This window comes from Neophocaena asiaeorientalis, unplaced genomic scaffold, assembly GCF_003031525.2.
Source record: "Neophocaena asiaeorientalis asiaeorientalis breed wild unplaced genomic scaffold, Neophocaena_asiaeorientalis_V1.1 scaffold36, whole genome shotgun sequence".
Taxonomy (NCBI): domain Eukaryota; kingdom Metazoa; phylum Chordata; class Mammalia; order Artiodactyla; family Phocoenidae; genus Neophocaena; species Neophocaena asiaeorientalis.
In genome coordinates, this window is record NW_020174149.1 from 1,431,585 (window position 1) to 1,449,561 (window position 17,977).

The following is a 17,977-nucleotide window of genomic DNA, read 5'->3' on the forward strand; positions in this document are numbered from 1 at the left end:
CCAATATCTTACAAAATGTAATGCTTAGAACTTCTCGAGGCTAAAGGAGGCACAACATAATTATTTATCAATATTTCAGCACACAAAGACACACCGAGTCCAGTGTAGTTTTGCCTAGGATCCCTCCTGGGATAAGTATTCATATTGAAATGGTTTTTCTTTGAGGTCAACAGTGGCAATATATGCTGAGAGGTCCCTGTCATAGAAACAAGGAACTAGAGTAACAGATGAGGCATGGACCAGAGAGGCATTCATGCATCTCCAGCAGATGCTAGCACTGAGAAATGATGATGAAGGACCAGATGCCTACACTGCCCCCACTGTCATGTTACTTAAGATCCTGGGAATTTGTCCTCCCAAGTAAAGTAGTCACCCTAGTATACTTTCGTAATCTGTAACTCACTTCAAAAATAAAGTGATTGCTCCTTATAATTATATATATTAAACCAATGATATTTAGTATCCCATGAGGCTCTGAAATGTCCCAAATTGCTAATGTTAGTGGGTGTAGTTTCTGAAGAAATATGGAATTTTCCTGAATTAGAATGAGCAAAAGAGCTTCGAATTCATCATAGCCTGGAAAGGGTGCAGGATGATAAAGGCTTGCTGGCTATATTAATGAAAATCTATTTAGATGTCTAGGACACAGACAATTTTTAAAAATATTTCACTATGTTGTTTTTACTACATTGCTTCTCTGGTTACATAAAATAAAAATTACGAGGTTACTTAGACTTGGATTAATAATAATCTTCCTTTAAAAAGAAATGCTTTTAAAAGTTTCATTCTAGCCTAAATCCTCATTATATATATGGAGTACAACAATATTTTAGCAGGTATTTCTGACTCTAAAGTCATGCCTTTCCAAACATCTCAAATACAATTATTAATACCATTAAACGTGGCACCCATCATATTACTTCCCTGGGTCAAAACATTTAAAGGTTCTCTATTGCACAAAACAAAATTCAGATTCCTATAACTATTTTTTGAATAGCTCTAGCACCACTTTACTCATTGAAACATCTATCATATTTCCTGAAAAGTACTCTAGTAAGAAATATTACCTCTCTCTTTCAGTATTTCACGTATATGTGTTTTTGTCAACCTTTCTATAAGATAAGCAACTGGAGCGCCATATTATTAATTAGCTTCTTTGTGTCATGTCTTCCTTAACAGTAAGAGGAATTTGTTGTCAGTGGTGCTAAGCTCCCTCCCAACTCCAAACTTTTATTAGTTCACTTTTCTCCACCCCCCACAGCACACTGATCAAAGTTAAACCAAAAGCAAACACCAAAATAGATATTAATTTACTGATGATGTGTCCTAGTATATTATATGGACCAGAGTAGATACTTGTACTGAAAATATAAAGATTACTCCAATCATAATTATCTTTGTGTATAGAAAGCAACTTCTCCATTACTCAGAGATTTTTGAAAAACTAAGATTTGTTGTGTCGATGTCACATGACACAAAGCACACAACAAGTGTGTTAGTAAGCCACACATCTTTAGAGCCCATCCATCTGCCAAAGAACCAGAAAATAAATCTGATAAAGGAGGAAAAGTAAACATAACTCAGAGTTCAGTGTTATTAGCAGTCTCCAACATCTTTGTATAGAAGTGATGATCTTAAAATATTTCCAAAGTGTATAAATGCATTCCATTCTCAGACTTCACCTTCATGGCTGGACACAACAGCAATTTAGAAAAACACAGCATGCTAGTTTTTAACAGAGAAAAACCTAGGATCACTGAAGCATAATTACCCTATAATCTTCCTCCTCTATAATTTACTATCAAAGTACTTTTTTTGAATCTATTTTTTTAAGCCTCCAGGAAACTTATAATTGCCAACATTAGAAGGTCACCTCAGTCCTCAAGCTTTCTGACCTCTCTTTAGAATTTTATCACTACCATCTACTTTTAAACCTCTCTCCAAAATTGACCTTCAAGGCTCTGTGTTTTCTTTGTTCTCCACCTCTGATGTTTTGCCACTCTTTCATTGGGTCCCATTTGCCCACTTCTTAAAATTAGGTTTACATGGTACTCTTCCCCACCTCCACTGTCTCCTTTCCTTTCAATATCTTACAATCACATTGGTGATTTCAACTCTTCCCTCAACGCAGACGACTATCAAAGTTGCATCACAATCCAGACTTCTCCAGTTCTCCAGACTCTAAATGCATTTATACCTGCATGTTTCTATGGCAACTCCACTCAACATAATACATACAAACTATTTTTCCTCCAAAATCTGGGCTCTATCCTCCATCTGTATTAAAAAAAAAGAACGCAAAAACGTAGATCTCTCAGTTACTGACATTCAAGCCCACAGAGTCATCTTTAAATCCTTGCATCTCTCACCTCCCACATACAGTTGATTAAGTCATGAATAGCTTGGTGATGACTTGCATATCTTCCTCAATCTCAGCAACTGCTTTAGTTCAGATTCTAACTATCCAACTGGGCTAAAATCTTTAAAGACCAATCCTTCTCTCGGTAGTATGCCTTAGGCTAGTTATATAAAGATCTCATGTCGTGTAAGGTTTTTCTGGACTGAGCCTCCTGCATTGTCTTGATAACTGCTCCATCTTTCATCTCTGTGCCTTCTTATCTTGACTCTCAGTCATTAAGCCCAGACACCCCTTGTTGAACCTGATTCAGGATCTGCCATTTTGCAAGTTCTACCCATCAGGAGGCTGTTAAGCTAGCCTCTCCCAGACTCACAAAGAGAACAACATGTGCATTACCTTTTATCAAACCACAACCACAGCCTTATTGGGTTTTTTTAGTGTTAATTTCTTCTTTGGAACAGAACAATAACGAAGACAGGCTTAGAATATTTGGAATATACAAAACAAATATCATCACCAAATTCCACCAGTTTTAACATTTGGCTAGATTTCTCTCTACTCTGGTTTCTATATTTAAAAAAAAAATTAGAATCACATGCTACATATAATTTTGTGTATTATATTATTTACTTTAGAGAATAACCATTTTTCCCTGCATTTAAAATATTCTTCAGAAATGGTTTCAAGGCACCATAGTAATACATAATTAATACATCTATTCAATTTTTCAAAGTCCTCTTTTAATTCCTATAATAACCATCTTTACATTAAAATCTTTGTCAATAATTTTATTTCTTTATGATATGTACCTGGAAGACACATTACTTAGTCAAAGAGTATGAGATTTTTAAGCTTGTAATCCATATCGTCAAATTACTTTCCAGAAAAGTTGGACTAACTTACTTTTTGACTGGCAGAGAGTAAGGGCACTCATTCACCAACTACAGAATTCTTAAAACTGCTCTGGCTACCCCCAGCATCCCTCACCTCTAATTCCTCTGTTCTTCACAGGCAACTTTCTAAACACAGCTACGATTATAGGTGCTCAAAAAATCCGTGATTCCCTCCTACACACAGAGTAAAATTCAAACCTCTGAGCATGGCGTCCAGGTCCTCCAAACACTGGCTGCAACTTCCTCTTTTTCCTTCTCTTCCACTTCTCTCCTTTGCTCACCCTCGAGTCTAAGCCAGCAGCTCTCCTCCAGACAGAGAATCACCCGGAACGGCTTTCACAAATATATAGAGTTCCATTCCACACTAATTAAATAAGAACCAGGAGCCGACTTTTAAAAAAGTTCTCCATCAGATGATTCTAATAGCCAAGGTTTAAATTACCACAAGCCAGCCCATTTTGCCTTAAAGCGAAATAGAGAAAGCCACTGGGAGAACATGTTAAAAAGGCACATTCTTGGCCCTCACTTTAAGCGTACTAACTCACACCTTTTAGGGCTATAGACCAGGAATTGGCAATTTAACAAACCCGCAGATTCTGCAGTATGAGAACTACACTCTAGCCAAACCAGACTATTGTCATTTTCTTAATGAAGTGAATGTATGTCCTTCGCCCTTTACGCTTCAAGCTTACAGTTTGTTTGTACCTTCCCTGATCCCCATCTCTGCCCCACTGCCACTCAGACATACGAATCACATCTTTTTTTATGCTCGGCTTTGCTTATTCTTCCAGCCACATTTAATTGTTCTGGCATTTATGTTTTCAGTGTCCATTGTTTATGTCTTTATTATAGTATTTCTTCTCTCCAGCCCTGTATTAAACATAGTTGTGGAGACTTTAAGTTCCACTAAGAGAACTGAATTTTTCATGTGCAGATACAATATCTGATTCACAAGAATGTCTCCACAGTGTCTGGCATATTTTTCTACAAAGAGTAGACATATGTTAAATGTTTATGCTAAATAACAAAGCATTTCTAGCCTGCATTCTCCTTGATAAATAATTACCAAACACTGTTCCATAATGCTTTGGCAAAAAGAAGCAATGCTGGAGAAGGTAATCTAGTTTTCTTTTTTTATAAGTCTTAAAATACCTAGTGATTTGGTAATGAAGCTCACTCTGGTTTGCTCTGCTAAATCAAGTATATGTTGTCTACTTAATAGTTTATGTGTAACTGAACTATTATAAATCAACTATACTTCAATTAAAAAATAATAATAGAAAAAATAGTTTATGTATACACTTAGTGAAAGGTTCTACCCAAGTTATTAGCCATTTATTTAGACCATTAATTCTCTTATACTAATTATTTAGATATGTCAAAACACAAAGAAAGATAGCGGACGGGATTTAGAGTTTTCTGTTTTTCTAGTACACGAGGACAAGTGAAAGGTTAGAGTGGGATCTGATATTCCAGGTAGAAATCAAGTTCTGTTAATGCACATCCTGACATTCTGAAGTAATGAATTCAAGAAACTTTCGCAAAGCCACTCCCCAAATCTGTTTCCCTGAAGGCCGTGCCCAAATATGAACTCTCTCATTAAAGTTTCTAAGAAATCCCAGCCACCCTTTCTACCTCAGTGTTTCTAAAGCACTGAGCAACATTTGCATGGTATTTATTGTTTTTTCATGGACATCTCACACTCCTACTGGACTCTAAACTCCTAAAATTAGGGACCAGGTGTTTTTCATGTTTGTGTTTCTTACAGTGCCTATGATATTACCTGGCATATCAAAGGTGTAGATAAATCTGAAATGAATGGGAAGTTAAAGACAGTACATCAATTTTTTTGGATCACAGGAATAATGTAGGAATTTTCCTTTCAATTTACTTTCTCCAAACCATATGCTATCCTCCATTTCCAGAAGAATTGTCATGTCATAGAGGAGCAAAGAATGACCCTGTGATCATGAATAGACAGAGGGAACAATTCATCTTCTCCTTACCCTCAGTAGACAGAGTAGGGAGTTTGTTGAGAGCATTTTTGAATTGTGTGCAAGGTACCTATGTACCCCAATAACTTTAGTTTCCTCTATTATAAATCGTTGGCAAAATTTCTATCTACCTTACAGGCTTGTAGTAAAGATTAACAAGTGTAAAAACCTCTAGTAGAAAATGCATGGTAAATAATCAATTAATGGTATTTAATCTTTTAATCTGTTCCTTCTGCCTTACAAAGACAAAAGGACACTGGAAGACTGTTTTTTCAGAAACATTTGGCTCCAGATAATAAAACCAGAGTGTGAAGTATATAGCGAATATTAAGGTGCACTGCTTGAACTGAAATACAAATATATGTTGTGTGTTTATGTGAGATAAGTTGGATAACAACGATGGATAGATAGAATAATTGGAAGAGGACTCCTCAGTATAATACATGTTAGTTCAGGCTCTGCCACTTGTTAGTTGTTTGAACTTGGGTATCTACTCTAAACAGATCTCTCTGGGAGGAGAAACACTGAAGTCTTTTCATCTCATTGGATAGACAGAAGAGTTCTTCCACTTGAGTCACCACATGATGGCAAACAGCTGACCCTTAATAGATGAAACACAAGGGCTGTGGCATCTGGAAACTCAAATGCTAAGTGTCCATGAAAAGGAGAGTCTACGATTATAATTACATATACCAATCAATCAAAAACAGACCAGACTGTGTTTTTTCTATTCCTATCTGCTCAAAACTTTTCTCTTGACACTTAAAAATACGACTGATGAAAGGCAAGGAAACAAGGTTAGTTGCCTTTAAATGTTTCAGATCGCCATGTGACAGTGAAACTAAAATTTGGAAGAAGCCCCCCAGTAATTAAAAATGCATCAAGAAATGGAAAAATACACTGGGAAAATGTAGACCAAACTATTATCTATGGTGGTAAAATTCGTTGTTTCTAAATGTTTTAGGTCGAACCATACAAAATTGCCAATATCAGTTTCTTATATGTTTTAAGCCAACACCAAAAAAGAGGTTATCACTCTATTGAAGAAGGGGATGGTTTAGTGATATTTAATGTGGTTCACATGGGAAATTATAACGATGAAAGAGTATCATTTTTCTATCAGGTTTATATTGGAAGAACCAAGATATATGAAAGAAAAGGAAAACACAAAGCACACATGGGGAGAAAAATCACAACTGAGCTCCTTTTCATAGAGGCAAAAAAAGAACAGTTGTGCTTTAGTTAAGAATGGTGTCATGAAGAGGAAGAATCTTAACTATGTATAAAAGGTTAATTTAAGTTTGTGTGTTCTAAAGGAGCTTCTGGGTAGCACTGCCCTATAAATTCTCCCACTGACATTGATCAATGCCAGTGTTAATAAACCCTGCAGTTGCATGTCCCCATCTTCTCTGTTATAATCCATAATTGTGGATTGGCAGTAAGTGCCAGAAATCACTCTGGACCTGGTAAAGGCAGAAGCTCCCTCTCCCAGAATTCTATGGAAGGGAAATAAACAAGAAAGACTTCGTAAAACCAGTATCTTCTGAAGTTTATGAAGCAGACGTATCATAAGGTCTTACAGTTTCATACTCTTGGCTGAATAGGTGAGGTGGAAAAGACTAGAAAACATTGAGGGTAGAAGACTCCTACTATAATCTAAATAAAGAGCTAGGATTATGAAGGAGGCAGTGGTAATCGAGATACATTTCAAAGTGAGTAAAAGGACTTAGCAACAGAATAAAGTTGGGAGGTAACTTTTAGGAAACATGAAAAGACAAGACCCAGGATGTTGGCCTAGGAGATGAGAGAAAAATGTGGAGTCACAAATTGGGATATTTGTAAAGGAAAATATAAAGAAAACAACAGTTACAATGTTGGCATTTTTTAATTTGAAAGGGTAGAGGTACATCCAAGGAGAAGAGCTGTAAATAAGATTACAAGTTGGGAGTCTTCTGTACAGAAAAAAAATACTGGAATGGGAACTCAGTTTTTTTACTTTTTTGTCAACCCCAGCAAATCAGTTGTATCTGTCTTGAGCCTTAGATTGAGAAGCAGTCGAAGTCTACAGCTGGACTCAGCAGGAAAGACTCCATGGTCAATCAGCAATGTCAATCATTCTATCTGTAGAGTAGCATGGTATCAAGGACCACCCACCTGACCTCACAAAACAGAAACACAGATGGTGCTAAGCAAATTGGTCAAGGAGATAAAGTGACTCAGAGGAGCTGTGTGATGATTACAGAGCCTCAGCGTTGCCCAGAGTTGGGTGTGAGAAGGAACTGGACTTGACCACAAATCAAGATTTGGGGAGAAATTCAGAAAAGTACAGACTCATAGAAACCAAGGGAGTGGAGATGGCTATAAAGGAGGCTGTCAACATAATTACATTCTGCAAAGCAGTAGGAATGAGGGTGAGAACGATCTCTACCCTGGGCAATGATAAGTTTCTGTGCACCCTGGGAAAGACTGTATTGTTTCAGGGGGTGACGAAGTGAACCACAGTGAGGAATTATAGCCAATTTTTATGTACCACACAATTAAGGAATATCAAATCACCTCTTAGCCTCCACTTTCTGGGAAATTTATCCCTGCATATTATTAAAACCAGATCATTAGTTTGGATAACACAAACCTTTGGGGGGAGGAGGAAACATACTCTAAGGTTTAATTTTTTTAATTGAATAAGGGTGTTTTCTAACCTTGTTTTAAAATTGTGGTTTAGAGCTCATGTGAATGCAATTTTAAGATATATTGTTAATTTTTATTCTAAAAAGTAACTTAAGGGACTTCCCTGGTGGTCCAGTGGTTAATACTTAGCGCTTCCAATGAAAGGGGTGCAGGTTCATCCTGGTCAGGGAACTATGATCCCACATTCCGTGTGGTGCGGCCAAAAAGAAAAATTAATTTAAAAATAAAAAATAAAATAAAAAGTAACTTAAATTTACATTAAATTAAGAAAACCAAACCCTATAGAAGAACGTTCTTATAACAGTCACCATTACACAGAATCTGGTATGTGTTCTTATAGTCTTTAATTAGTGCATAAATACCTCTTTACCCTCAGTAGACAGGGAGGTTGTCGAGAGCACATGTGAATTGTGTGCAAGGTACATAACTAATCCATGCTTTGGTTTCCTTTTCTATAAATTGTGGACGAAAAGAAAAAAGAAAAGAATACGTCTAGGAAGATATCCAGGTCCACCATTTATCAGAGTTGCCAGTGCGCTCTGGCCCTTTAACAGCACCAACATTCTGATTCGCCCGGGCACTATGGAAACCAGAATAGAATACGGAACAGCTGAGAGCACCCAAGACACTGGCAGTTGGAAGCGTGATGATGGAGGACAAGCAGGACCTCGAGGACAGGTAAAAGGAAGAAGCACTTGAAGAAAGAAAGAAATGTTAAGTTGACCTGCAACTTAACATGTGGGAAGATCCCACATGCCGTGGAGCGGCTAGGCCCGTGAGCCATGGACGCTGAGCCTGTGCGTCCGGAGCCTGTTGCTCTGCAACGGGAGAGACCACAACAGTGAGAGGCCCGCGTACCGGAAAAAAAAAAAAAAAGTAACAGAATTTTTCATCTGACCCCTACAGCAACAACCGAAAAAAAAAACAAAAAAAGGAAAGAAAGAAAAAAGAGCCATTTCTGAGGTTTACTGATAGGAGTTAAAAAAGAACCAAAACTAGTTACTTCAAAAGTTTACTGTAATTATCCAAGCAATACTATTAACTTTTAGAGTACTGAGTAAAGGTAAAATAAGTCAATTAGTAGTTAAGAGAGCCCCAGATTTTTAAAAAATTTATTGACCAGTTAAATTTATAAAAGAAATTGGGGAAGTATCATAAAAATACCTTTTTAAGAAAAATCTGACCAAATAAGGACAATCTGCATTCATCATTACATAAATGAAAAGACATTTTAATGTAATATCAATGCTACCGTGAGTATCAGCAGATACATTCCTCTTTGTGTGTGTGTTGGTGTGTGTATGATTCAAGGATGGGCACTGAGAAAAAAATATCCTATCAATCAAAAAAGAAAATAATAATGTAAACAACAACATAACAAACTTATTCTAGAGTAAGTTCTATCTTCTCCCTACCCCCCAGTTTGCTGAAGAGTTTTTTTCCCTAGGATGTGAGTGTTAGTTATTTCATTGTAAACTTTAAAACAAAACTCTATAATTTGATTCTTGTTTCAACATTCTCTTTAATTTCAAAGACACTGTTTATTGATAACACTGGAAAGCATTTGATCAACTGAGTAAACTTTTTTTTTTTCCTGAAGAAACAGAGTTCATCACTGAAGAGGTAGCCTAATAATGTAAATACTGCAATAAGCTAAAAACTGGAATCATCTAGAAGAATAAATAGGACTCATCATGTCCTCCTCAGCCCATACCCGAAAGACCAACAAAAAGAATTTTCCACTGGAATGTCTTCTAATGCCACGAGTTCCACGTAGTAATTACTTGCAATTTCAGGAAGAAAAGCAAAAACTACAACTAAAGAAACTCCTTCTTCATAGGATGTTCCTAGTGGCCAGGGTAACAGCAAACAAAGAAAAAAAAGATATTGCTGAATACTATGAACAATTGTTTCAGTCAATTTTGAAACATCACCCAGGAGAAGCAGTGACAGGATTATTGCTCATATATCCTAATTCCATTGTGCATATCCTGGAGTCCTCCAATGGTATTCTTTACCAAATTCTTTTGGATTATCTTAGCCATGAAAAGGATGAAACAGAATTTTTTATCCAAGGAATGAAAATTATAGTCACATCACACAATATACCAACAAGGCTCTTTATGCAATGGCATGTTTCAGTAATAAAAGCGCCAGTTATGTATCTTGATGATGTGACACAGTCACTGTCCCTACAAGAGGTCATGACAGAATTTCTCATCCAAACCCATAAACTAGCACTCCATCTTTTTAAGACTGTGAAAGTGGGCACTAAAGGACCAGGCGATAATTTGCACCAAGTTGCACCTGAATTACTCCTTCCAGAACAAATAATAAAGTACATATGCAATTCTGCAGAATTAATGGACCCAGAAACTTTCATAAACATGTATAATAAACCAATACATGTCACCTTGGATTCTGAGGTGGTATGGCCCACTCCTTCCAGCTTCTAGGATGAAGAGAGATGATGTGGTCAGTGTAGTCAAATCTCTTAAGGAATGTATGCTACTTAAATAAAAGGAAAATATTTCTAAAGTTACTTTTCTCTTTAAAAAAGGAAAGAAACAACACAGCAATCTACACAAAGGTAATAGACTAATCTTTACAGAGTATGTTGAGTTAAACTTGAAAATTTATCTGGTCTAATATTAAGATCAACACATTATTCTCAATAATGAAGGGGTTTAATAAGGTCATAATAAGTTCTCAAGGTTAACATCATTTTGATGAAATGACTTAATTTTTAATGAAAAGTAGAGATGAAAAAGGATAAACACTTGATTCAGATTCTCATTCATTCTTTCAACCATCAATGAGCAGCTGTCACCATGAAGTATTACGTTCTGAGAGCACAAAATTTTGGGGAAATATACAATGCTTGAGTTGCTTGCAGCCTAAGCTTGGAGGCAAATATGTGTAAAAGTAAATATGATGCATGATATGATGTATGATATGATCATTATTATAGTCGCAATATGCAGGAAAGACTGTAAGAACAAAGTAAGGGAGTAATCTCGCTATGTATGGTCGCTGAAATCAGAAAACAAAACCTAAAATTTGAAAGTTGTACCAAGGCTCACATATTCTGGATGATATAATCAAGAATACTGAGGACATTAGAAAGCTAAAGAACACAATAGCTTTTTGAAGACTAGAAAATACACTGTCAGAAAGCATTGTAATTGTATTATTTCATGCAAAGCCATTTATTGAACACCCTTCACAGGACAGACACTTGCCAAATGACAGGGATATGTCAGGGTCCAGAGAAGACATGATCCCTCCTCACTTGGGAAACATACTTCTAAATGAGTCTATGTAAGATAAACAAATTGGTTATTTCTTCAATTTAATTCCTAGAAAGCAATTAATTATATGCAATTTCTATATGACCTATTTCAAGTTGGTCTCTCCCTTCCTTTACCCAAGATTAATGCTTTTTTCGCACTATTTAAATTTTTCTAGTTTGTTCAAGCAATTAAGCAATATTAATGTTTTACTACTTCAATGATATTTATCCAAAATTGCTTCAATATCCTATGAAATCAACTTTGGAATGAATAGAAGAAATACTGTTATATCATTTTAACTTCATTTCTCATTGCTTATTTGATTTTCAGTCTCTCTGAGGGGGGGGGAAAACCATCTCAGTATGTACCTCAAATTTGTCATATGTAGATAATATCATAATTTGTTCCATATCAGAATCAAATTTCAGGAAAGACCATTCCTATTTTATAATTTAGTAATATAGTTTTAGAAAAAGAATGACATTTTTCACTTTAAGCTGACTTGAAGTTCCATTCATTTAAATTTAGTAACATAAAGGATATTTTAGAGAAAATTAAAATTCTTCCAATTAAGAAAGAGTATATAATTTACAAACATTTTATCAGTTTGATAAATATCAAATGCCTAATATTCAGCAATATGCTTTTTACTCTTTGAACTGTGAAAACGCACCCATTGATAGTAAATGTTTAGTGACAAAGTGAGTGGAGTCGAGTTAATGCTTTCCAGGCCACCAAAAAAAGAAAAAGAAGACGAGGAGGAAATAAATAGAAAGAAAGGAAGGAAGGAAGGAAAAAAGAAAGAGAAAGAGAGTAAGCCTCAGTCAGTCTTTGAATGTATGTAAGGAAGAGGTTTGGGAGGGTAGATGAGCATATTTAAGGGAACAGAGACGAGCAAAAGCAGGAAGGAGAAAATGAACCAAAAATGTTTATTGGACCAGATGGAATCCATTTAACGGGGTAAATTTTGTTTAGGAACAATATTTTCTAAAGTTAAAATGAACAGAAGTAGTTTACAGGTAAAACTACATATTTGAGTACATAAAAGTACGGCACATTATATTCTCCAAAACTGGCCACTGCAATGTATCCCATCCCACACGCTCTTCTTACAACGTGACCTCAACACACCTCCCATCACATGGTGGGTTCTAAATACCCTCCCCTTGAAATCAGGCAGACTTTCCTTTGTGACTGCCTAGATGAACACTACAACAGAAGTGATCCAATGTGACCTCAAAGGTCATAAAAATGCCTTGCACTTTGCCTTGATCACTTGAATGGAACCTAGACAATATGCTATGAGCAATCCAATGAGGTTTCCAGATGACACCCCCAGCCGAACTCCCAGGCAACAGCCAGCATAACCACTGGACATGTGACTGAGTGAACCTTCAGGTGACTCCAGGCTCTAGCCTCCCAGCCAACCCTGGATTTCAAGCCAGACCAGCTGACACCATGCGGAGGAGTAGAGTACAGATGAGCTGTTCCCACTGAGCCCTGCCTAAATTGCAGATCTGTGAACAGCAAAAATTATTGTTGTTGATTCAAGCTACTAAGTTTTGGGTGAATGTTCATGCAGCAGTCTGGGACACTAATATATAACAAGAATAATTTTGTATGTACATTTTAATGATATATGTACATATCATTTATTTATCCATTCATCTATGCAACTAATATTTTCTAAATATCTACCAGTAAATATTTACCAGGGCACCAAGCACTGTGGTAGTCACTGGATATACAAGCAGAAGTAAGACGTGTGTCCTCCACACTGCCTAGCATAGAACTTCTATTGGTCTATAATACTTTCTGGTGTGAGAAATACTGATAGAAAATTAATTCATTGGCCAAAGAAAAAAAAACATAAAAAAACCTCAGTCATTTTTGGAAGAAGTTATAGAAAATATCTAAATGAAAACACCGATTTACTTAGTAGACTGTTACTTTACATTTAAAGGATTCCTGAAGCATGAATTGTGCAAATAATTGGAAAATAAGCACAAAGTAAGCATAAATAAACTACTTATTTATTTATTTATTTAAATGACACTCTAGAATGAGTTTATTCAAATGCAAGTAGTCACCTTAGGAGAGTTTATATTTATTTCAGTGACAGCATCATTGCTAAAAACATTTTGTGACTCATTAATGGCAGATAAATTAGGAGGTTTATAAATCAAAGGGAGTTAAAATATTTTAGTTACATCTAGTTTTCTGAACCCCAAATAATATATATTGCAATTTGATTGGTGACCTTAATATTCAAACTTCATTCATAGAAAGGTTTATTTTTAAATATTGTACTCACTCTCAAAGGAAGATCTGCTGTCACTGAACATATTAAAAGAGTGTGACACTGCCTCTAAGGGGAAGTACAGATACGTTTCCAGTAACAGTTGCGTTATTAAGAGTCCTGCAGAGCTCACCAATATCACATCTTTAAAGGGGACAACACTCATTTAGCTGTGTCTGTTTCGGTATATAGATAAAATGCAGAAATACTATATTCATACCTGACAAATGTAATTTAATTTGATGAAGTCCAAAAATGTGACTCAAACGTTAGGAAGTCTCAAAAGGTAATTCTCACCCCAATGAGGGTTATCGTTTTCTTACAATGAAACTTTACATAAAACCAGAGCACAGAAGTTAAACCAAATAGAAAATGAGCATTTAAACACTGAACATACAACATTCACTGTTCATATAACAATGACCATATAACATATACTCATATATATTTGAGGAACATACGACATTTAAGTGGCATGGCCAGCACCATTCCCATCCTTTTGTTTTGATACTGATATCTTCTACAACAGACTGACATGCTGACAATCTTGTTCTTGTTTCAATGTAACCAAGGACTTCCAGGAAGGTTACAGTTTTCTTGAAGGACAACTGAAATAATGTTATTTGGAGGGAAAAACCCTCCTGGGGTGAATTTTAAAATTTGTACTGTCTTCATTCTTTTTTTTTTTTTTTTTTTTTTTATTTTGCGGCACGCGGGGCTCTCACTGCTGTGGCCTCTCCCGTTGCGGAGCACAGGCTCCGGACGCGCAGGCTCAGCGTCCATGGCTCACGGGCCCAGCCGCTCCACAGCATGTGGGATCTTCCCGGACCGGGGCACGAACCCGTGTCCCCTGAATCGGCAGGTGGACTCTCAAGCCACCAGGGAAGCCCTACTGGCTTCATTTTAATTAAAGAAGCATCTGAATTCCTTCCTGGAGAATCATTGCTTAGTACAAACAGATTCTTACATTTAGTGACTTTATCATAACTTTAGCGCGACAAAACAGCATTTCAATTCAGTGAAACCTATCTCTAGCACAGAATTTCCCCAGCTTCCATGAGGAACTGGAAATGGGACAGCTTAACGACAACTGAATATAGCAAGTACTTTCAGAATATTTCATGTTGTTAGTAAGTGACTTAATGTAGAATTAGAGTTCTCCCCCTTGTGGTCAATTATGTAAATTTCCAGATTACCTGCTGATACGATTTACACAATAAATACAGAGCATAGTTTTTTAAGAAAATATAAAGAGAAGCCCAAAGGTACCTGTCAAATGTCTGTTCTACCTGCCTGCCCCCTCAGCCGCACTGTTGTGCAGAAAAAGACATTAAGTGCTTTGCCAACAGTAAAAGCAAGAGTTGGTAATACTAGTCCCCTATTTCCACTTCATCACTTTAAACAGTTAACTGTAGTCATGGTTAGGGGTCCGGATTTAACTCTAAGTGCTCTCTTCACTACTACTAGCACCTTCTGTGCTCCAGTTCTCACATAATGCCTTTTCAAGACACCCGACTGGATTTCCACAGGCACCTCCATCTGCAAGAGTCCTGGATAGAAAGAATCATTCCTTGCCTCTACTATCTCTTTAATCTGCTCCCCCACCTGCACTCCCCGTTGCTGTAAAATGGACCACTCTCCACACAGTTGCCAAGTCGTAACTTGAACGTTGTCCTAATTTCCTCCCTTTTTATTTCACTGACAGCCAATCAATCCAGGCCCCACTCATTTTCCACAGTAAGTGTTTCTAGTGTCTGGCCTTGTTTTTGTGCCATTCTTAGGGATCTCCCTCACTCTAATCTTCTCTTCCGCCTCTCTGTCCTTCTAGTCTATGTAATATTTCTATCAAAGTTAAAGGCAGTATAGCAAAAGATGTAAGAGAGCCACCTATGGTATCAAATTGCTGTACTGAAACCTGGTTCTGAAAGTGTGTAGAGATGCAATCTGTTTCTTTACCGTTCTGCACCTCAGTTTCCTCATCTACAAAATGACTGTGATTAACAGTATCTATAAGACTGGTTATGGACACTGCATGAAACAATGGTGGCAAGATCCCAGCACACAGTAAACACTAATAAATGTTATTCCTCTGATCAAACTTCTTCAGTGGCTTTCATTTCATCTTCCATATAAAAAGCAAAGTTCTATCATGATCTGCAAAGCCTTGATTCTCTGATTCTTGCTCACTAAGCTACCCACCCTCATCTGTACTCATCATTCCCTTTCTCACACTTTGTTCTCTAATGGTTTCCCAATATTTTCATGCTTTATGCCTTTATGACTTTAACTTCCTTCCTCATTTCTCTTAGCAAGATTCTCCTTATGGAGGGCCCTGAACCAAGATGACAGAGTAGAAGGACAGGTTCTCACTCTCTCTCATGAGAACACCAGAATCACAACTAGCTGCTGGACAGTCATCGACAGGAAGACACTGGAACTCACCAAAAAAGACACCCCACATCCGAAGACAAAGGACAAGCCACAATGAGATGGTAGGAGGGGCGCAATCACAGTAAAATCAAATCCCGTAACTGCTGGGTGGGTGACTCACAGACTGGAGAACACATTCCACAGAAGTCCACCCACTGGAGTGAAGGTTCTGAGCCCCACGTCAGGCTTCCCAACCTGGGGGTCCAGCAACGGGAGGAGGAATTCCAAGAGAAACAGACTTTGAAGCCTGCTGGAATTTGATTGCAGGACTTCGATAGGACTGGAGGAAACAGAGACTCCACTCTTGGAGGGCACACACAAAGCAGTGTGCGCATCGGGACCCAGGGGAAGGAGCAGTGACCCCAGGGGAGACTGAACCAGACCCACGTGCTAGTGTTGGAGGGTCTCATGCAGAGGCAGGGTGTGGCTGTGGCTCACCGGGGGGACAAGGACACTGGCAGCAGAAGTTCTGGGAAGCACTCCTTGGTGTGAGCCCTCCCAGAGACTGCCATTAGCCCCACCAAAGAGCCCAGGTAGTCTCCAGTGTTGGGTTGCCTCAGGCCAAACAACCAACAGGGAGAGAACACAGCCCCACCCATCAGCAGTCAAGTGGATTAAAGTTTTACTAAGCTCTGCCCACCAGAGCAACAGTCAGCTCTACCCAACACCAGTCCCTCCCATCAGGAAACTTGCACAAGCCTCTTAGATAGCCTCATCCACCAGAAGGCAGACAGCAGAAGCAAGAAGAAATACAATCCTGCAGCCTGTGGAACAAAAACCACATTCACAGAAAGACAAGATGAAAAGGCAGACAGCTATGTACCACATGAAGGAACAAGATAACACCCCAGAAAAACAACTAAATGAAGTGGAGATAGGCAACCTTCCAGTAAAAGAATTCAGAATAATGATAGTGAAGATGATCCAGAACCTCGGAAAAAGAATGGAGATCGAGAAAAAAGATCGAGAAGATGCAAGAAATGTTTAACAAACACCTAGAAGAATTAAAGAATAAACAAACAGAGATGAACAATACAATAACTGAAATGAAAACTACACTACAAGGAATCAATAGCAGAGAAACAGAGGCAGAAGGACAGATAAGAGACCTGGAAGACAGAATGGTGGAATTCACATTACCCAGACTCATCAAGAAAAATAGGGAGAGGACTCAAAGCAATAAAATTAGAAATGAAAAAGGAGCAGTTACAACAGACCCGCAGAAATACAAAGCATGCTAAGAGACTACCAGAAGCAACTGCATGTCAATACAATGGACAAACTGGAAGAAATGGACAATTTTATAGAAAGGTATAACCTTCCACGACTAAACCAGGAAGAAATAGAAAATATGAACAGACCAATCACAAGTAATGAAATTGAAACTGGATTAAAAATCTTCCAAGAAACAAAAGTCCAGGACCACATGGAAGAAGAAAAAACATATGATCATATCAATACATGCAGGAAAAGCTTTTGACAAAATTCAACACCCATTTATGATAAAAACTCTTCAGAAATTGGGCATAGAGGCAACCTACCTCAACATAATAAAGGCCATATGTGACAAACCTAGAGCAAACATCATTCTCAATGGTGAAAAACTGAAAGCATTCACTCTAAGATCAGGAGCAAGACAAGGATGTCCACTCTCACCACTATTTTTCAACATAGTTTTGGAAGTCCTAGCCATGGCAATCAGAGAAGAAAAAGAAATAAAAATAATACAAATTGGAAGAGAAGAAGTAAAACTGTCACTGTTTGCAGATGACATGATACTATACATAGAGAAATGAAGTAGAACAAAAAATCTAAAAATTTGTATGGAGACACAAAAGACCCCGAATAGCCAAAGCAATCTTGAGGGAAAGAAACGGAGCTGGAGGAATCAAAAGAAACGGAGCTGGAGGAATCAGACTTCGTGACTTCAGACTATACTACAAAGCTATAGTAATCAAGACAATATGGTACTGGCACAAAAAGAGAAACACAGATCAATGGAACAAGACAGAAAGCCCACA

General features: G+C 37.5%; 2 protein-coding genes across 2 annotated transcripts in view; one reads left to right on the plus strand and one right to left on the minus strand.

The window, feature by feature from the left end:
• Positions 1–17,977, minus strand: part of ZNF804B (zinc finger protein 804B) — a 477,650-nt gene that overhangs the window by 429,824 nt on the left and 29,849 nt on the right. The window lies entirely within an intron of this gene.
• On the plus strand, positions 8,598–10,390 carry TEX47 (testis expressed 47). Its single transcript, XM_024755079.1, has 2 exons — positions 8,598–8,612; positions 9,535–10,390. Exon 2 carries the CDS (start codon positions 9,629–9,631, stop codon positions 10,388–10,390), a length of 762 nt encoding a protein of 253 aa, XP_024610847.1. The 5' UTR covers positions 8,598–8,612; positions 9,535–9,628.

Coding starts and splice junctions, on each gene's coding strand:
- TEX47 (XM_024755079.1), top strand. CDS start 9,629: ATGTCCTCCTCAGCCCATACCCGAAAGACCAACAAAAAGAATTTTCCA.